The sequence below is a fragment of the Girardinichthys multiradiatus genome, chromosome 17 (assembly GCF_021462225.1).
Source record: "Girardinichthys multiradiatus isolate DD_20200921_A chromosome 17, DD_fGirMul_XY1, whole genome shotgun sequence".
Lineage (NCBI taxonomy): Eukaryota > Metazoa > Chordata > Actinopteri > Cyprinodontiformes > Goodeidae > Girardinichthys > Girardinichthys multiradiatus.
Genome location: NC_061809.1, coordinates 418,648 through 440,593, shown reverse-complemented (window position 1 = coordinate 440,593; position 21,946 = coordinate 418,648). Strand labels below are relative to the sequence as shown.

At 41.1% G+C, this 21,946-nt stretch overlaps 1 protein-coding gene across 1 annotated transcript; it reads left to right on the top strand.

Moving 5' to 3' along the window:
• Window positions 1-389: 389 nt before the first annotated feature.
• On the top strand, window positions 390-21,907 carry scaf11 (SR-related CTD-associated factor 11). Its single transcript, XM_047390023.1, has 15 exons — window positions 390-562; window positions 6,347-6,393; window positions 6,947-7,092; window positions 7,226-7,303; window positions 7,878-7,957; window positions 8,046-8,125; window positions 8,211-8,248; window positions 13,302-13,372; window positions 13,450-13,575; window positions 14,442-14,533; window positions 15,323-17,800; window positions 19,447-19,793; window positions 19,912-20,064; window positions 20,160-20,279; window positions 20,874-21,907. Exons 2-15 carry the CDS (start codon window positions 6,375-6,377, stop codon window positions 20,967-20,969), a joined length of 3,924 nt encoding a protein of 1,307 aa, XP_047245979.1. The 5' UTR covers window positions 390-562; window positions 6,347-6,374; the 3' UTR covers window positions 20,970-21,907.
• Window positions 21,908-21,946: the final 39 nt, after the last annotated feature.

Here is a 21,946-nt window from a genome sequence, read left to right as displayed (position 1 = left end):
TGGGAGTTTTATTATTTTAATGATGAAATAAATTAATTAATATTTAAATTAAGAAATTCTACAATAATTACATTTACAAATAATACATAAATGCAAGTCTATACTTTTTTGCAACATTTTCACCAGTATTTATGTTTTTAATAAATGACTGAAACATTTGACAAATATGTCCATATTTGTCAAATGTTTCAGTACTTATTTATTTAAGGTATGTATTTCCAATTTTATTGAAATGATACAATAAAATGCAGATCCAAACATACATTTGTGTACTAACTTTGATCACTTGTGGTTGTCACTATACCTGCAGCTTAGATTTCTAAACGAAACCAAATAAATAAATACACATTGTGCTGCAACGCTTAGTGCTTCCAGTAGGGGGTGCCAGAAGCGCAACCTTGTCAGCTAGACTGCAGGACATGTGGCTGAGACTTTCTGAAATCTATGCCTCATTTTTAGCTAAAAATAATTCGCAGATATCTTCATTCAGCCGGACAGTACAGCAAGGGCTTGGACGCTAAAACACCTCACCGAGTATATTTAGCCTCAACTCCGTTCAAAGGTGAGTAACGATAATTTAGCTGCTTTGGAAGCTACAGGCGACGTAAGCAGGTGCTGTTGTTCAAAGCCGCTAGCTTGCTGCCTCATAGCTAGCTATCTATCTAGCTAGCTAGCTAGCTAGCTAGATAGCCTCTGACCTTCATTGCAGCCGTTGGAGCTAATAATAAACAGTGTTGAGATCTTCTGGTTGCAGGAGCAATAACAAAGATATAGCTTTCAGAGGACTCTGGTTGTAGCTAGCTGCAGATGTCCTGCTATCCAATAACAACCATGTTGTTACCGTCGTGTTGGCACAAGTTGGTGCTAATTTAGTGTCTCCAGTATGGAGGCCGTGCTCACCCAAACAGCTTTTAAAAAAATTAACTACAACGCTATATCTCATATATAGGATCCTGTTTAATACGTTTAGATTTAGTTCAACATTTAAAGCTGGTTATTATGAATGATCCTTGATTAACAAAGTTCGGTTGACATTTGAAAAACAAAGCTGAGTAGTGGTTCTTGTGTGTTGACATGATCTCTGCTGAATGCTCGGAAATGTCTGTAGGCCAGAGCATCAGACTGGGTCGCTTGTCTCAGTGTAATTTAAATGTTTCTTTTTGATAGATTTTCGTGTTCAATTATTTGAAGACACCAAAACTAATAAGACAATAAAGGGTTTAACTCTTTAACAGTGTTGCCTACTAAGATCGGCTGCTGATGTGCTTGTTTATTATAACTCAAGTTTGGTCAAGTTAGGTTTCTTCGCATTAAAGGCTGACCACTAGAAAGGGAACATAGAGGAGACTTGAACTCAAATCTAAGAGGTTGTTGCCTGCATTGGTTTTAGGCCTGCGTTTCAACATGAGGTGAGTTTTAGAATCAAGCTCTAAAATTATTTCACTTTCACTTTGATTCAACATTATTATTTAAAGCTCAAATGTTGGTTTGATTTAACCTTTGATACATAAAACCCCCAAATCAAATAATATACCAGGCCAAGGGATCCACCGCAATCCGCCCATGTCGACATGATGGATAAATTGAAAATCCTCAGCAACTACAAACAGCAATGTTAGCGATTTTAGGATCCTTATGCAAAAAATGCTTTATATTCCACAGCTATTGCTCACCTGGTCCTGCATGCCGTCCATCAGGCGCATTTGATGACTGTAAATAATCATATTGAGAAATGCAGTCTAGGTACATTGGACATTTTGTGTTTCACTCTCAAGTAAACATCTAACTAGACATCAAAATATAATCTACCTTGACAACTGTAAAACGCACAATTTTTGTCCACTTACAAAATGTCTCATTTTTTGCTGTTTTGTCTCATGTTGAGACACTTTGAGATGTTTGATCATGTGAAACATTAATCACATCATTAAATGAATTTTAATATTGGACAAAGAAACCTGAGAAAATATCAAATGTGGTTTTTGAATGGTGATGTTATTTACAGAGAGAGCAAAAGCAGTCTAAACCAGCCTGATCCTATGTGTAAAAAGTAATCACCCCCCAAAACCTAATAACTGCCGTGCCATTCTTGGTGGCCATCCAACATTTGTGATAACTATTGTTGTGGAGGAACTTTGTCCCACTCTTAAACGGGTTTTGAGCTTGAACAGCCAGCTTTAAATGTCACAGCATCCATAAACCCGGACTTTGATTAGGATCACACCTGAATTCATAACTCAGGTGCACTTGAGTAAATGGTCACGAGCTGGTGGCCAGACATACTCCTTCAGAATTTTATGAAAGAGAGCAGAATTAATTCATCCATCAGTTATGGCAAGTTATTCAGGTATTGAAGCAGAAAAACAGCTCCACATCATCACACTACCACCACCATGTACGACTGTTAGTATGATTTTTATTTTGACCTGTTCCACGGAGGACATTTTTGCCCAATGTCTTAGTTATTGTTGAGTCATGAACACTAACCTTAACTGTGGTAAGTGAGTCCTACAGTTCTTTAGATGTCATTCTGTGACCTGCTGGATGACTTGTTGTTACACTCCTGAAGTAATTTTGGTAGAGCGGCCACTCCTGGGAAGTTTCACTGCTGTTTCCTGGTGGTTCGCTGGAGTCTCAGAACCTTACAAATGGCTTTGTAACCCTGCTTTCAACACAGCAAAAAAAAAACTAAAATGTTTTTTAATGTATAGTGTCCTTTTGTAATCATACAAATCTGACAAATATAACTAATTGCAGTTTGATAATGTTTTTATATTGTCTTAACTGTAAAACCTATATGTTGAAGGCAATTTAGCTCCCATTTAGGAAAAAAAACATCAACAAGAATTTAGCACATTTGGCATCAGGGCTCATTGACCTTTAGGTTTTTCCTGTTCGTTTTGCCTCGTAGGCAAAATACTTTGGAACAACGCTTGTGCCTTTTTGGCCAAAGAGGGTTCTTTTCCAGACGTACACTATATTGCCAAAAGTATTCAGTCATTCATCCAAATAATTGAAATCAGGTGTTCTGATCACTTCCATGGTCACATGTGTAGAAAATCAAGCTGCCAAGCACGCAGACTGTTACTCCAAACATGTGTGAACAAATGGGTTGCTCTCAGGAGCTCAGTGAATTCTGGTGTGGTACTGTGACAGGGTCCAGTCCAGTCGTGTCAACTGTCAGTGGATGCTGACGCGCATGGTGCACAGAGTTGAGCGCTACAGATCTCCAAACTTCATGCAGTCTTTAGATTAGATCAAGAACAGGGTGTAGAGACCATGGAACGGGTTTCCATGGCCGAGCAGTTGCATCCACGCCATATATCACCAAGTCCAGTGCAAGGGGTCGGATGCAGTGGTGTAAAGCGCGCTGGCACTGGACTTTAGAGCAGTGGAGGCTCATTCTCTGGCAGGGTTCTCGCCAGCACATTCCCTCTGAAATTTAGGCGGATATGCTCATTTTTTATGAGCGTATTGGCCCTTTGACTGAGATCTGGGCTGACATCTGGGCTCCCTCCGTGTCGTTTTTATGTCGGCTGTAGCGCATGCGCTGAGTCGGCTCCTGCTTCCTTTCACCCTATGCTACCGCTAACGGTAAGGCTTTCTAAAATCATGTCAGCCTTGAATGGTGGGTGTACCTGATGACCCCTCCGTTAGACAAAATATTTTTCTCTTACCACTTGCCCCCCACGCTACGCTCATAAAAATACTTGGTGAGAACCCTGTCTGGAGGGACGAATCAAGCTTCTCCACCTAGCAATCTGATGGAAGAGTCTGGGTTTGGTGGTTCCCAGGCGAACGGTACTTGTCTAACTGTATTGTACCACGTCTATAGTTTGTCGTAGGGGGAATTTTGCTGTGGGGTTGTTTTTCAGCAGCTGGTTTCGGTCCCTTCGTTCCAGTGATAGGAAATCTGAATGCTTCAGCACACCATGACATTTTGCACAAGTCAATGCTCTCATCATTGTGCGACCAGTTTGGAGGTGGCCTCTTCCTCTTCCAACATGTCTGTGCACAAAGCAAGGTCCATAAAGACTTGCATGAGAGAGCTTTATGTGGATGAGCTTGACTGGACTGCACAGAGTCCAGACCTCAACGCGATAGAACACCTTTGGGATGAGTTAGAATGGAGACCGAGAGCCAAGCCTTGTCTTCCAACATCAGTCTCTGACAGGGGTCCCCAATTGAAATAGTAGGAGGTCCACTCCCTCCCTCATCCAAACACTTTGGGGCCTGAACATTTTAAATCAAGAGACAACAATATTTTCACACTAGTACCAATATTAAACACTTTGAATGGCTCAATCTAGCTGGGTCAGTACATCTTGGTAAAACAGTTCTGCTCTCCTTGTTGTGCTTGTGGCAATTTGCTTAACTTTTTCCTTAAGTTGTTGTCCTTTTCCATATCAGCCAGTGTGAGCTCCCAAGGTAGCAACTTAGCAACCCGCTTTGAAGGACCCACATAGCTTCTTCTTTGTTGTTTTCTGGCGGTTGGTGTACAACGATGTGGTGCATTACCGCCACCAGCGGGCTTGGAGTGTGGACCAGAATGTCGCCGACCCACATCACTGCCCACCTGTTCAAAAGTCAGACACGGCAGCTGGCAGGAATAAAATGTTAATATCTACATAGTAAATGAGAAAATACTTTGCGGCCAGGGTAGCAACAGCTCATTGCCTGACTTGCATCACGTGCAGCCCGGGGCCAGACGCTCCGCAGGGCTATACCATATTAACAAGAAATGCAGCACAAGTGAAATTAGACACTGTTGGACAACATGCAGTACTATATAAATGTTTAAAATCAGGTTGGGTCCAGATTGGACGACACGTGGCTCCGGATCTGAACCCTGCTGGTCTGCTACTCTGTGACCTCTGGTCCGTGACCTCACAAATGGTTTTCTGGAAAAATGGTTAAAAATTCCCATAAACATGCTCCTAAACCTTGTGGACAGCCTTCCCAGAAGAGTTGAAGCTGCTATAGCTGCAAAGGGCGGACCAACGTCCTATTGAACCCTATGGATTAAGAATGGGGCATCACTTAAGTTCATATGTGAGTCAAAGCAGGTGAGTGAATGCTGTTGGCAGTATAGAGTACTTGTCAAGTTACCTGGGTTTTAAACTTTCAGCAGTAGCTCGCTGTTTTGATTCTGACCCATGATGGTGCCGTTGAGCCTCTGCAAGAAGGTGAGGGGCTGAGTGTCTGCGTCTACAGACACTCAGAAGTTGGGTGAAGTTGGGAGAGAAAAATGTGTTTGTGTTGATTTTTGGCACAAATGTGCATCTTTTTAAAGACTGCATTTTTTTTAACGATTATATCAAATTACCTGTTTGAACAACCCTGCTTTGTAACATCAATGACTTCATTTCTCATGTGTTCCTAAACTAGATCCAGGCATGATGTGTTTGACATCTGTTGGCCTACTTCATGATGTCAGACAGGTTCTGTTGAAGTAATTTCTTGACTATACAGGTCTGGCTGTTAGCATGCCTGGATTTGGCTGGTACATCTGGATTCAATTGCAGATAAATGGACAGTTAGTTCATCTGGTTCAGCTTTGGTTGTGTGAACTTAACTTTGAATATTTGAGGTGAATTACATGAATCGCACAGGCTGCACGGTGGCACAGTTGGTAGAACTGTTGCCTTGCAGCAAGAAGGTCCTGGGTTCGACTCCTGGCCGGGAGTCATTCTGCATGGAGTTTGCATGTTCTCCCTGTGCATGAGTGGGTTCTCACCGGGTACTCCAGCTTCCTCCCACAGTCCAAAGACATGCCTGTTAGGTTAATTTGTCACTCTACATTGCCCTTAGGAGTGTGAATGCGTGTGTGCTTGGTTGTTCGTGTGTTTCCCTATGATGGACTGGCGACCTGTCCATCATAGGGACACCAGCTTCTCTGTGATCCACTATGGAAGAAGCGGTATAGAAAATGATTGACTGACTAAACGAATCACCTGTGTTGGAGCAGGAATGAATTTAAGCTATACTAGCTTTTTGTTGTTCTGCTTTTTATAAAGTAACACAAGCATAACAAACTGATATTAGCTGGTTGAATAGTCAGGCTATCTGCTCAGGTAGCTAGCCTGCAGACTGCTGCTTTACAGACAAGCCTATTGGAGCTTTCTGTCATTTTTAAAATGGTGTTAACTTAATGGTCATGTGAGTGTTTTAATTTTTTTTCAAATGGAACTATTTCAAACCAGCAAAGTCCTCCTTTCAATTCAGCCAGCTAACCAGCAGTGCTCTACTACGTATGCCGCATTCAGCTGGAGAAAACCTGGAAAATTAACAGCAGTCTGACGCATTTAGTTTGAAACTTTCTAATCTGTTTACGTCTTTGTTGTAGTTGTGATCAGGACCACCAGGGGCTGGACATGACTGGAGCTGGAAGTGGTGAGAAGTTGTTTTTTAGCAATCTATGATTCCTCAAAGTGCATTATTATTATTATTATTATTATTATTAGTATTATTATTATTATTATTAGTATTATTATTATTAGTAGTAGTATTATTATTATTATTAGTATTATTATTATTAGTATTATTTTTATTAGTATTATTATTATTAGTATTATTAGTATTAGTATTAGTATTATTAGTATTATTAGTATTATTATTATTAGTATTAGGGCTACAGTGATCCAGTGTTTTTGTAATCAACTATTCAATCCAATGAATAATTCAGTGTCAACGTGTTTTCTGTGCTGAGTGATGCTTCGTGTAACAATCAAAGAACGGTTACATTCTCAACCAGCATTTACACACAGACATAATCAACACATGATATTTACTAACACCAGACTATAACTAGTCACACTGCTTTCATAACTGTTAGAATAATGGTTTCCTTGTTTAAACAAAGCACCAAATTATTATTTGTCATGGTGTTTTTCCACTTGATTAGAGATTTGAAATAAGCCAATGTTCTGTTTGCTTGTGTGTGCAGGTGGCCAGGGCTCGTCTGATGGGTCCGATGCTGAGGAGCCGGAGAAGTGTCCAGTGTGCCTGGGCTGCCTGGCTGGAGGAGAGCTCGCCATGCCAGACAGCTGCTGCCATGTTTTCTGCCTCAGATGTCTCCTCACATGGGCAGAGGTGATCCTCATTGGCATGATGTTCCTGTAGTTTTACTGTGTCCTTTGTTTGGCATTTTGTTATCTCTCTGTACAGACAAACTCCGCCTTTATAATGGTTATGAGTCAGTCATGGATATTATAATTTTTTGTAGATGTCTCCTTCATGCCCTGTGGACAGAAGACCATTCACTAATGTTTACAGATGGGATGTCAACTTTGGCCTCGTGCAGGTTGGTCTGCTGTTTGTAGTCTGTGTGAACATCTGAAGTTGAAGACGAAATGAAAAGAAAAGAAAAGCATGCTTGGGTTAACAACTTGGCCATGCAAGAATATTCCACTTGTTATTTGTAGTGGCCTTTATGTTTTTCAGGTTTTTATCTAAAAGTAGTCAGACAGGAAGTGGGGGCAGAGCGAGAGGAAAGTTCAGGACTGTGCCCGATATTCCACCTGCTTGCTTTAATAAACTCCTGGGATGCTTTGGTTGTATGTTTTGGGTCCATCTACATAAGGAAACGCTGCCCAATCACTTTGACTGCAATTTACCTGGATTTGAGCAAACAGTACATCCCTGAATTCATCCAGTTGCTTCTGTCCCGTGGCTCATCATCTATAAACCTTCTCAGGAGCTGGAAGGCCGTTTATCTGCTTCACTGAAGGAACTGCACACACCTGCCCATGAAATAACCTTTGAGTCAATTGTCCAATTACTTCTGGTCCCCTTTAATAATGGGTGTGAACTCCTAAGCCCTCAGCCGATAACCTGTCTATTATATAACTATAATTGGAATATGTTTTTGTTTCTAGATTCCTGTAAGGAGGCAAACGACTCAAACAGAAGCTGACAGTTGCTGCTGTCGAAAGCCTGAACAAAAAGTCTGTCTCAAGTAAGTTCCTACAACACATTATTGCGTCTGATTGAAGAGTGATCCGTTTCCTTTAAACCCAGATTCTGTTTTTTTTTCTTTCCTTGAGAAACAAGCCCGCTAGGAGACTACGGCAGCAGAAAACAGAGAGGAAATCAGACGTCAAAACTAGAGGGCTCGTGCGAAAGTGTATGTTTAAACCTTTCAGAAACGTGCCTTAACCTGAATGCCTCGTCTCTTAAACAGCTGACTTCTTCTTAATGTCCTACTGCAGGTAATGACGAGGAGCCATCTTCCCTGAGCAGAAAAAAGGTGAGGTTTTCCATCCGTTTCTACTGGAAACACATTTCTGCCTTTGTGGTGGAAAACGTTTCTTTCAAATCCAACTAATCTGAAACTTTATTATTAGTGGGTTATAGTACAGTAGAGTTAATACGCTGGGACGGTTGGAAGCTTACTCAGCTGATGTCATGAAGAAAACTATTTTAGATTAAAATTATTGTATTTTTTTGGACAACAGTGAAACTAGAGATTTGAATGAGACATCAAAATCCTGTGTAGTTGCGTATCTTTGGGAAATCTACATAACAAGGCATACAACACTGTGCAACGAACGTTTTATTGTGTATTGCTATTAGAGCTGCATAATACTGTATATCACAAAGTTAGCTTTATCACAGTATCACCGTATGCAATATGTATATCACATTAAACTGCTTGGACTACAATAAATCTTAGCTAATTCTACATTTCTACGCATTCAGGCTGTTTATGCCAGTTCTATATTTAGTTATGCTTGTTGTTTAGGGTTTAGAAAACTTTAAGATGTTCTAGCAAGGTCATTTATGGAACTAAAACTTTGTAGCTTTTTGCCAAAACAGGAGATATAGCTACTTTTCAAATATTGAGATGGAAATAAGGATTTTTAATATGTGCCTGTGTCTGGATAGACAACTCTCTATCTGGGGTCCATGGTTGAACCCAATGCAGAGGGGAATTAACATAGTTTGGTTTAGTTTTTTTTAAAATCCCAAATCATAACTTTATCACAACATTCACCAACATTATCTCATAATCACACGTTTTCCTAATATCATGCAACACTACAATAAAATTAGATTTGTCTCTCCCGTTTGTTCCTCTTGTTTTTGCCCCTACCAGAGATTATGCAGGTCCTCCTTATAACGCCGCTCCAACACTCAGTTAAGAAAGCTACTATAATGATCCTGTAATGGATCATCTAAAACATCATAGCTTCATCATTTGTTTCTAAATGTACCAAAATTGATGCATAGAGCTACACTGCGCAGTAAAGTAATTTCTTTCTCCTGCCGATGATGTTTTTATGCAGAGCAGTTTGGTGAAGTGCTAAACCAACATTGGCATATTTCCTCTGTTTTGATATGACTTGATAATTTGGTTCCTAGTTTTTCTGTATGGCTCCACTTATTTACACATGGCAAAAGGCTGGAGAAGAAGTGCTTTGCTTTGAATATCATAAAGTTTAATAATGTGTTTTTAGCTGCTCTCTGCAGAGTTCAGTGTACCCCCCATACAGACAGACAAGAAGCTGCAACAGGCTAAATACACTTACAATTGTTAGTTAAAAATGGGATTTGTTATTTCAACAATATATACGTGGCCTCAGATATATATTTGCAAGCTTTCAACACAAAAATAAGTTATGATTTTTAAAATTGACTCAGTAAAATGGGGCTGCACTGCTTAGCAGCTAACAATGTTATGAGAAAATGTTACAGACAGCAAAGCAGCAGGGACTGGAAGTTGAGTTTAGTCAGTGACTTGGTTACTCCCTATAAAAATGCATTGATCAGTACCTCATTTCCCTAAAAAGAAGCTAATAGTATGTCCAAATTTGGTCTCCAGCTTTACTGATCACACCATGGCTTTGAGGGACAAACTGTGGTGGGTTTTTGTGGGTTGCAAGAGCCAGACTAAAGTTTAGCTTGGACAGAGGCAAAGCCAATTTAGTCACACGTTTAATTGTCAGATAATATAAAAGCCCCAGATGGTGTCGTGGGCGAGATGGTGTCTCGCCCACGACCAAAATTGCTTAGACTAAAAAATAATCTAAAAGGAGGAAATCAGGAAAATCTCAGAAAAATAAACACAACTCAGACTAAAAAGAAAAATAAAACAATTAAAAGTGGCTTACTGAACATAAGATCTCTCTCTTCAAAGACTTTGCTAGTTAGTGACCTGATTTGTGATAATCAGATTGATTTATTTTGCCTCACAGAAACCTGGCTGCAGCAAGAGGATTATGTTACTATAAATGAGTAAACTCCTACTAATTATTTAAATTTTCACATTCCTCGAATTACTGGGTGAGGAGGAGTAGCAACCATCTTTCAGTCCGATTTATTGATTAGTACCAGACCAATCAATAGCTACAACTCTTTTGAATATTTAATCCTTAGTTTACCTCATCCAAATTGCAAAGCACTAAAACCTCTTCTGTTTGTTGTTTTGTACCGTCCACCAGGCCCTTACTCTCAATTTTTAGATCAGATTTCAGACCTTTTATCTGACTTAGTGTTAAATACAGATAAAGTTATTATAGTGGGGGATTTTAACATTCATGTTGACACTGAAAGTGATTAAATATAGCTTAAATATAGCGTTTAATGCTATCTTAGACTCAATTGGCTTTGCTCAAAACATTAACAAACCTAACCACCTTTGTCTTCATTCTCTGGACCTTGTGGTGACATATGGCATTGAGTGTAAAGACAACAATATTCTCTCATAACCTTGTCCTGTCTGACCATTTTTTAATAACCTTTGAGTTTAATTTAACTGAGTACTCCACACCTGAAAGAAAGTTTCATTATAGTAGATCATTATCAGACAATGCTGTAACAACCTATAAAGAATCTGTTCCACTTTTAATTTCCTCATTATCACAGAACAACACAGTGGAGGGCAATAATTCTCTCTCTGCCCCTTCACAAATTGATTCTCTTGTTCATAGTGTTACTGTGGCTCAGTAGGAAGAGTAGTCGTCTTGCAATCAGAAGGTTGTGGGTTCGATTCCAGCTTCCTCCTGCCATATGTTGATGTACCCCTGGGTAAGGCACTTAACCAAGTTAATCAAGTTGCCTACCGATCTGCGTAGCGGTGTATGAATGTGTCAGCGTTAGTGAGTGCGATTGAGTGAATGTGGCTCTAGTGTAAAGCGCTTTGAGTGGTATGTATGACTGGCAAAGCGCTATATAAGTTCAGTCCATTTACCATTTTACTTCATCATTGCGTGATGCATTAGACAATGCAGCCCCCTTAAAAAAGAAGGTAATCATTAATAGGAGGCTAGCTCCTTGGTTTAATTTAGAGCTGCGTACTTTAAAGCACAATGTTAGAAAATTGGAGAGAAAATGGCGCTCTACACATCTAGAGGATTCCTACTTAATCTGGACAAATAGCCTACTGTTGTATAAAAAGACACTTCACCAAGCTAGAACAGCTTATTTCTCATCATTAATAGAAGAGAACAAGAATAATCTTAGGTTTCTCTTTAGTACAGTTGCTAAACTTACACAGAGTCATAGCTCTGTTGAGCCATCCATTACCTTAGCTCTTAGTAGTCATGATTTTATGGGATTCTTCTTAAATAAAATTGATTCTATTAAAAAGAAAATCTTTGACATACTCCCGAAGATGATTACTTCATCCTCATCAAGTGAGACAACATTGGAAATAACTGTAGAACCTGATCTGTGTTTGGACTGTTTTGATCCTGTGGAGCTTCCTGAGTTATCAGAAATATTAGCTTCATCTAAACCTTCAACTTGTATGTTAGACCCAATCCCAACCAAATTATTTAAGGAAGTGTTCCCTCTGATTACCAGCCCCATTTTAGATTTGATTAATCTATCTTTAGTAAATGGATCAGAACCACAGGCTTTTAAGTTAGCTGTAATTAAACCTTTACTTAAGAAACCTTCGCTTGATCGAGATGACAATAAATTACAGACCTATATCCAATCTTCCATTCTTATCTAAAATTCTTGAGAAAATAGTTGCTAATCAAATGTGTGAACATTTATACAGCAATGACCTGTTTGAAGAGTTTCAGTCAGGATTCAGAGCTCATCATAGCACTGAAACAGCTCTGCTGAAAGTCACTAATGATATTCTTATGGCCTCAGATAATGGACTTGTGACTGTTCTGGTTCTGTTAGATCTCAGTGCTTCATTTGATCCAGTCGATCATAATATTCTCTTAGAAAGGCTGGAATATGCTGTAGGGATCAGGGGAACAGCGCTAGGCTGGTTTAAATCTTATCTGTCTGACAGATTCCAGTTTGTTCATGTAAATGATAAATCATCTTTAAACTCCAGGGTTAATTGTGGAGTACCACAGGGTTCAGTACTTGGGCCAATTCTCTTTACTATATATATGCTTCCAATAGGTCAAATTATATAGAATAAATTTTCACTGTTATGCTGATGATACTCAGCTTTACTTATCCATAAATCCTGATGAACCCAACCAGTTAGATAGACTACAAGCATGTCTTGAAGATATAAAAACTTGGATGACTTTTTAATTCAGACAAGACTGGCTCAGAGTTTATCTGTTCTTTCTTTCTAGATGAAACGACTAAAGGAGCTACATCCCTTAACATTTTACTTTTCCTTACCATAGAAAGTACTCCTGGATCAGTGCTTCTGTGTTCTTTTTATGTCGCTGCTCTGGTCTCTCAAACACCCAGAATTGGTGTTGTGAATTGGCGCTATATAAATAAAACTGAATTAAATTGAATTGAATTTCTTGGTTTGGTTACAGAAACATCCACTTCAGAAAGTCAACCTTTTTGGTCTGGAGACAAGTTGCTGCTCCTTACTGTTGTGTTTAGGGTCGTTACCTTGCTTTTTTTCTTAAACGATTTTCTTTTATTCTGACTGATCCATGAAGACTGGTTTATGAAAAATAGGCCCGTACCATAGTATAAGAAGCATCCCCATACCATGATGCCTCAACTACCGTGCCTCCCAATGTACTGTTGCAGGAATCCTGTTTTTTGGGGTGGTCTGCGGCCTCTAGACCCAAAAAGAACAATCTTGCTTTGATCACAACATTAAATGTTGTTCTACTTCAGTCAGACCAGTCAGCGTGTTCTTTGGAAGGGTGTAACCTCTCCAGCTCATTTCCTTTTTTCCAACAGTGGGTCCTTGTGGGGGTTTCTTGCCAGTAGTTAGGTATTTAACTACTGGCATCTTCAAATTGTTACACTACTCACAGGTTACTTTACTACACCCTCTAGCAAACTATATGTCATGTAGCAATAATGTCTTTAATATCTTTGTTTGATGTCATCTGTATTCCTTATGTCTAACCCAGGTGAGGGGAACAGAGTGCTCCACATGGTCTCCGTCGCCCTGTGTCTCCGTAACAACACCAATACAGGACATGTAAGTCTCATGTATGCAACGCTACTGTTACAAACTGTCAGGGAGCTGTATTAGCAGCTATTTTTATTGTCCTGCAGTGCAGATCCTGGTTGGTTAGCAGAGCACCTACCATATGACACTGGATTCAAACAGTGCAAGCTGCAGGCGCAGCGTTGTCCTTGGTTCTCCTCTGCTGCTCCCATTCCCGCTGATGGCACCTCAAGGTAATGTAAATTCAGACTACCTCTCAGTCTTTCCTTAAACACCCTCTGGCTCCTCACCTTCACTTTGAACTTTCCAGTGAAAGCTGTGGGGTTTTGAAGCTAAGTGAATATAACCAGCTGAGATTTTTATGAACGTTTGACAGTAAAACTCATCCAATGTTCATAATCAACACTTCATTTGGATTTCAAAATAAAATCCAGCCCCCAGTCTGTCGTTTAAAAAAAAAAATGCATCCGGGTGTAGAGCACTAATTAACTCACTGAATATCAGATACTGTAAAGTGTCTCAATGTTCAGATTTTGTCCTTTATTCAATTGACGTGGTTCCTTATTCAGTTGTTTGAGCATCTGATTAACTATTAAACCATAATACATTTTTGTATACTTCAGAATACTGGAATCTGTTTAATTGTTTGCAAACTAAATGTTATTGAACTTTAGTTTATATAAAAGTACTTTTAAAGCAAGTCCACAAAACACAACTTTTCAATTTCTTGCTGACCTTTGCACATATCTGTGCAAATAATCCTGATTAAGAATTTGAATAGAGGCTCAGCACCAATAGATATAGAAAGATGAAGACAGATGGATAAATAAAGTCATAAAGAAAGGAATGCTTGTTTGATTGATTGCTGTTAGTGATAGAAACATGAAAACTATGACTTTTCATCTAACCATCAGTGGAAAAAAATGTAAAAAGAACAACTTCGACAATACAGTCATTTTTTGGGGTTTTCACATATTAATTGCAATTTATTGGTCTTAAGATCACTGCTATTTCTTATCATGGAAGAAATCTTCCACAACAATGATAAACAATATGATAAATGCCCATCCCTAGTCTTCAGTTTTGTTGCATTTTGCAGGCAGCGTTTTCCTGGTTGGAACAACTCATCTCCATTTAGACTCATCTCATCTCCCTTGATCTCCAGCTCACCATTTAACTCGAGTAATTTTGGTGAGTAACATCTGATTCTTCAGAGATAACTGCAAGGAGCTAGCAGCTCTATTTCTAAAGTCCTAGTTGTTATCACTGCATATTTATCATCTATTCCAGAGATATGCAATCCCAGTCCTTGGGGACAGCGGGCCGTATGTCACAGATGTGACTGACTTGAACTTCCCCAAATAAAACCAATCAGGGGATTGAGGCCGACTTCCAATCCTCAGTTTTTATGATTCATTGGCCTGCTGATACCAGTTTTTGATGATTTCAATTTCTCTTTAAGAACTGTAATACAGGAATATATTTATTCTCTGGCTTTGCTGCAGAGTGTTCATATATTAGCAGCTGATGCTGTAAAACAGGATTCTACTAATTCAAAAAAAAGATTGAGCTGACATGTGAAACCCTGTCATCCAATAGAAGCTCCTTAGAGATGGAAAGCCCTGTCCTTCCTGGTATCTACAGCTCTAGATAGCTACTTCATTGAAACTCTTGGCCAGGCATGAATTTATGTGGCACCTGGTTCCTTCTCATACCTAAACAAAGTTAAGTTATAAAATGGATCAAAATGACCAGCACCTATTGTCTAGCCCTCTGTTGTAGACAAGTGTATAAACAACAGGTCTCTATCAAATACGCTTTCTTTTGTAAGTAGGCCCTTACAGCTTTTGTGTGTCCTCTGACTTTATTTTTAAATACTGAAAATGAAAGCCCTCAAGAACTGGAATTGTTACTCTTTATCTATTCTGTGTCTTTTCTCTACTATCCAATAAAGATCAACTGTTGTGTTCTGTCCTGTAGTATTTCAGGGTGTTGCCTGCGCCGTCACGTGTCCTAAAGGAGGAGAGAAGCGGGGTAGCAGATCATCAACGTCTAAAGCACCCACCAAAGAGTCAGGGTCTATACCCTCCAGAAGATCTAGACGCAACACTAAAAGTCAGGAAGAGACTCCTGCATCAGAGCCCAAATCACAGACACAGACCAGTTTGTCAGACTCAGACTCATCTGCCGGACAATCTTCCAAGCCAAGCAAACCTTCTCCAGCGCCGACGAAGAGGAAAGGGAAACGGGTAACAAACAGAAAGGCCAGTGGCAAACGGAAAGCCACAAGAAAAAACAGCAGCAGCCCACCAGCCAGCGAGGAGGAGGGGGATGGAGATGATAAGGTTGAGAAGGAAGATCAAGAGGGTTTATCTAAACAAGATGATGATATGAACAACTCAGATCTGCAGCAGACTAATACTGAAAATAGCCTCAAAGAAGAGCTGAATGGATGCAACTCTACTGATGAGCAAGGAGGCCTGAGCTCTGTAAACAGTGTCGAGCAGATCGAGGTGACTCAAGAAGAATCCCATAAACCGCAAGAGGAAGAGACAGCTGGCGAAGAAACAAATGACCTCTCCAGTTTTCCAGGCTCGACTCAAAACAGCCCCGTTTCGACCTGCGAGGAAACCCTCAGCAAAAAAGAAGAGCCGGTCAGCCCTGTTTCCAGTGCAGAAAAAGAGCTTGATGAACAGAATTTACAATCTCCCCCTGACTCTCGGATCACCCTGCTGGAAGACCAGGTGTCTCTACAGAGTGATGAGCAGGAACAGGATGATAATATGGAAATTGGTGAATCATCAGAGGAAGCCAAAGCAGAAGAATCTTCTAAGGATTTAAAAGATATGTGCAAAGACTCAGTTGATGAAGATGCATCTGAAGACATCAGTGTTGAAATACCCAAATCACAGGAGTGTTCAGGAGTTAAAAGTTTTGTAGAAGTAGCTAAGGCAGAGCCTACACCCAAACAGGATGTTGTGGCCAAAGAGGAAGTGTTAATGGACCCTACCATCCAAGAGGAGGCCATTATGAAGGAGCACTCTGCAGCCCAACAGGAGGCCATAACCAAGGAGAACTCTATGGTCATCGAAGAAACCGTAACAATGGAGAACTCTACGGCTCAAGTGGAGGCTTTAACAAAGGAGGACTTTGTGGCCAAAGAGGAGGGCACAACCAATGAGAAATCCCCAATAAAAGAGGAAGCCATAACAAAAGAGAATGACACACCAAAGGACAACATCAAGTCCAACAATGATTCTGCGCCCAGTTATGATTGCACAACCAAGGATGACACAAATGTTGTCCCAATGGATTGCAGCTCACCCACGAGTGAGCATGGGAGCAATTCCTTTTTGGAACTGACAAGTGACAAGGATTATCTTACTGACGTCGTAACGCCTGCTACTGTTCCCGAAACCCAAGTCAACAAGAATGCCAGGGAACAAAGGGAGAGGGAAAGGAGCCAAGAGAGAAGGAATGGCAAGCAGCGGCGCTCTCGCTTCCACTCCCCATCCTCCAAATGGTCGCCTCAAAGAGATACAAAGAGAGAATCGTCAAGACGCTCACGGTCAAGAGAACGCGAAGACTTGCCCTCAAGTCGGTCATCTCACCGTCGCAGCAAAGACCGGGACCGGGATGCAGAGCGAGACTATTCCAGAAGGGACCGCAGCCGTGAAAGGAGGAGAAGGCGATCAAGAAGTCGCTCTCGATCAAGGTCTAGGTCTCGGTCCAGATCTAGATCAAGATCTCGATCAAGAACGAGGTCTCACAGGCGAGGGCCTAGCCCTGAAAGGCCAATGTCCAAAGAGGGGTCTCCCCAGAGAAAGGAGCGTAGAGGAGGCTGGAAATCTGGGCTTGGTGGAGGCTCTGGTTATGAGGGACGAAGATATCAAGGAGGTTCTAGCCGCTTTGAAAATGGTCTGTCGCAAGAAAGCTCTCACGACAGACAGACCTGGTCGGAGAATCCTGACTGGGTCACAGAAAAGACTCGGGGTGAAGCCGAAGACAGGAACCGGGACTCGGGCTTCAGTGGTAGTTCAAAATGGGAAGACCAGCGCAGGGGTGGTGGAAACGAGGGGGAATCACGTGGATGGGGGGTTCGTGGAGGGTTTGACCGTGGTCGAAGCACAGGGCGGAGCGGTGGTAACCGCAGCTTCTACAACCAACAGGAAGAAAGCTCTGACACTCGCTGGCAGCCCAGAAACAATTTCTCAGGTACAGGCAACAATTCAGGGAATGACTCCTATAGCCGCTACAATGAAAATCGAGGAGGCAGCCGGAAGAAAGAGCCAGAGCCAGGAGACTCCACGATGGACCGATCAGGCTGGTCCTCAGCATCCAGCTGGGCTGTGAGGAGGACACTGCCTGCTGATGTGCAGGATTATTACTCCAAGAGGGAAAGAGGAGGAACCAGCAGCTGGAACAGACAAGAGGAGGAGGAGCAGCAGCCACCAGCAGGTTCCTTCTTTTTGCTCTAAACTTGGAAAGACAGGCTTCTATATCATGTCTTTGAAAATAAGAGAAACACATCTACAGCTAGAAGAAATCAGAAGTCAAAATATAAGCTTGTGTTTTAGCAAGATTTTCCACCAAGCATAGTGTTTGTGCCACTAGTAGGTGTTTCTCAACGCTGGTTGGCAGGGTCCACTGTCCTTCATGTTTTAGATGTGTCTCTGCTCCTGCACACCTGCTTGAAATTCATTCCGTCCTTCGCATAACACCAACTGGAGCAGAACCCTGTTAATCCCCCATTCATTCAAGTCAGGTGTGGGGCAGCAGGGAAACACCTATAGCATACAGGACAGTGGGCCCTGAGGACCAGGTCTGAGAACCTCTGCCTTAAATTGAGATGTAGATATGCACCAATCAGAATTTCAAATTTTATGGACTTTGTAAAGTTTTGACCTGCCAATCTAGATTTTAGTTAGAAGAGCAGGGTTCAAGATGGGTTCTTTTTTTTTTCGAACATCCTGCCATGAGCAGTCCTTAGTTACTTAGATTATGATCTGAGACAATGTTCTACCATGTCAAGGAGAGAATGCAGTCACTAGAACAGAGATTTACTATTGACAGACATATTGAACTGTCTACAGTGCTGTATTAGCGAGTACTACAGTTGGCATTAATAAAATGCCAGTCTACCCACTTTAGCCCTAAAGAGGACCCCGAGAGGGGCTACACACGTTTGGACGTACCATAGTGCTACGTAAGTGCAGCAACTTGGGGACAAACGAATAGTTCAGTGTAGCGATTTATATGTAAAGATCGTATGAAGAATTTGTCTTTTAGGATTAATTTTATCCAAATGCCGATTACTAAGACACATTCAGCTACCAGGCTTCAACCGCAGTTTGGAAAAGTATAGTTTTCTTCCCTAACCTTTCCTCATTCATTCTTTCCTTCTTTTTCCTTCCTTTCTTGCCCTTCCTTTTTTATGTGTGTCCCTCCTTATCTCCTTATGTCCTTTCTTCCTTTGCTTCTTCCATTGTGTGTGTAATCATTTATAGAATAAATTCATATTGAACATAAGAAAAAGTGTGACGCCCTCAGCTCCAGCTTCTGCCGACACATTTCCATGCAGCAACATTTACTGACCTGCTAGGCTAACACCAGCATGTTTACTCTCTGTTTTGTTGTAACGTTGATGATTCATCTCGTGACATTTCGTTGCAGTTCCAAACCTCAGGAGCAGATGAAACGTAAGAGAGCAGTTAATGACCAGGGCTTCCACTACACTGAGAACTGGGTGCAACTGAAGGGGGCAGAGTAGGTCATATGACAGACTGACAGGATGAGCTGCAGACTCTCACTGAGCTCCATTGTAAAGGGTTAAAAACTCTTAGAATAGACTGCAATATAACAATCTCTAAATAGTTAAGAGCGTTTTGCTAGCATCGCACAAGGAAGTTTACTATGGTTGTTAAAACCGGCATTGAAAAACTCTGATAAAGGGAGTGGGGGGGTGACATAGTCTCAGACTAGTCCAATAAAAGATATCAGGAGTCAGGTTTTATTTTGGGCTCTGAATGACATTCATCCAGACTACTTAACTTTCATTTGCTCTACAATTGTAATGATTTGTTTTCTTCTATTTTGTGTTTTAGATACACCAAAGAGTGATCCCCCTCCTCAGGTGGTTCCTGGCAACGCACCAGTTGCCATGTTGAACGTGGTTCCTCCTCCTCCTCAGCTCACCGTTCTTCATCATCAGTATCCCATCCAGCACTTGCAGGGACCCCTACCGGTCAGCTTGCAGCCCACAGCCCCATACGTCATGCCTCCTCAGGTCCCCATACATCTCCACCCTGCTGTCCCGCTGCTGCAGGTGCCTACTGTCGGCGTCCAGGGCCTCCCGCCTCCTCCTCCACCTCCTCCACCCATGCAGGCTGGGAGCCAGACTGTAGCAGTTGCAGCAACAGCTGCGACACAGCCTGATGGCCACACAGCTCAGGTAACACTGCAGATAGAAACTAGATGACTTCATTGTTTGTCTGATAAAGTTTGATAGAAAGTTATTGGAATAAAAAAAAAAAAGCACTCAAGCAGTCATCATCTTTGCATCGCTCTAGATGGTGAACACAGTTGTAGGTTACGGCAAATCAGCCCTCCTTCCCACAGCAACTAAAGTGGGTTTGGCAACAGTGTCCCAGGTTCTGCCGTCCTCTACAACTCAATCCAGCCAGCACAGCAAGGCTCAGGCTGACAGCTCCAAAAAAGAAAAGGTAACAAACTGCAACTCTATACCAGTATGGATGATTTTCATTTTGTTCAAGCAGGGGTCCCTTTAACCAATCATTTTTCCCCATTTGTGCTGCAGAAACAACAGATCCAAGAGAAAGCTGTAAATGAAGTAAAGACAGCCATCAAACCATTCTATCAAAGGAAGGAAATCACAAAGGAGGAGTACAAAGAGATCGTCCGCAAAGCAGTAGAGAAGTTATGTACACATACACTTACATGTTTTACTATTTTTATGAGGACTTTTCAGTTACTTCCATTGACTTCCATTTATTTTCCTTGATTGTTAGTGCCTAACCCTAACCCAATTCATACCCTAGTCCTAAACCTAACCCATGTCCCAAGAACAGAATTTGGTAAAGTGAGGACCAGGAAAATGTCCTCACTTTGTGATAAAAATGGTTCTCACTCAGCAAGAAGTACAAGAACACTCACACAGGCAAGCCATAAGAAATCCTGTTTGTAACAAGTGATGTCGAGGAGAAAGGAAACAAACAGCTCTCTGGTTAGATGAACCAAAGTTAACACAATGAGTGATGGAAAACTAACACTGCTCATAACCTCTGAACCTACCACCCCAGCTGTGGTACCTAGTGGCAGCATCATGCTGTGGCGATGCTTTTATTCTCTTTGCAAGGCTATTAGGATATCCATGGGTTAAGAGATACAGAAGTGGAGAAACGTGCAAAAAAAAAGCTAAAATCCGATATTTTTTTCATGCGGTGGTCTTTATTACCTATAAAGTAATAAATGCATGAAATGTGACTGGATTTGGTCTTTTTTTCTCCCTCAGGTCTGTCACAGCAAGAGCGGAGAGGTGAACTCCAGCAAAGTGGCCAACCTGGTGAAGGCCTACGTGGACAAGTACAAACACGCCCGCAAGAAATGAACCTCCCAGTGTTCTGCTGCTCCTGGGGCGGCAGATCCCCCTCATTCTGCTGATCCGATCAAGTGCAATTTCCTCCTGCTGGAATGTGGCCTCCAAGCTGAAAGATGACGGAGAGCCAGCATTTTCTTTTTTTGGATATATCTACCTTTTATTCAATGAAGATTTGTTTTCTATAGATTTTCATATTTTGTTAGAAAAGAATGACCTGATCACAAATTGTAATGCAAGAGCCCTTTATTTTGCTTAGATCATGGGACTTGGAACCACTCCACTGTAAGTGCAACATATCTTTGAGAGCTTACTAAAGATGCACCATGTGAAGAGTTCATGTAGTGGAGAGCGTCCTAATTTCATAGCTTGATTCAGTATCAACGTTCCCTTTTAGAAATATGTAATATTTCAAATGAAAGCAGTGCTTTTGTCTTTAATAGCCTCTGTGGCCCAATGAGGGCCTGCAATCTGAGGACTGTGATTGTAATCAGGGCTCTGATTGGATCCACAGTCAGATGCCCAGTCAGCAGTGAGTGTGAGGTCTTGAGGTGAATGTGTAATATGAATGTGTGTACATGAGCTGTGCAAAGTATCTGGAAAATAGTTAAATAATCTAGATGCCTCCTGCTGTGCTGTGTTTGTCAGAGGGTACAAACCAATCAGGTGGTGTTGGGTGTATAAACATCTCTGAGCCACATGGTGGGGTTAGTGCTCCTGGATTTGTGATAAACCTTAATGCTCATATGATTTCTGTTTGGGTGATTTTGGTTTTTTTGTAGAAAAATGTGTTTAATTGTCTGAATGGAAATTTGATTGTTGGGCAGTGATGAATAAAGAGGGGATTTCATGTAACATGTCTAATTAGATCTTCGATTGATGGTCATCATTTAAAGCAAGATCTTTTGTCCTTGAAGACTAAAGATCTAAATAAAGTTGACTTCATTTTATTTTGCTGCCTTGTATGTTGCGTCGGCTTTAATACCAAT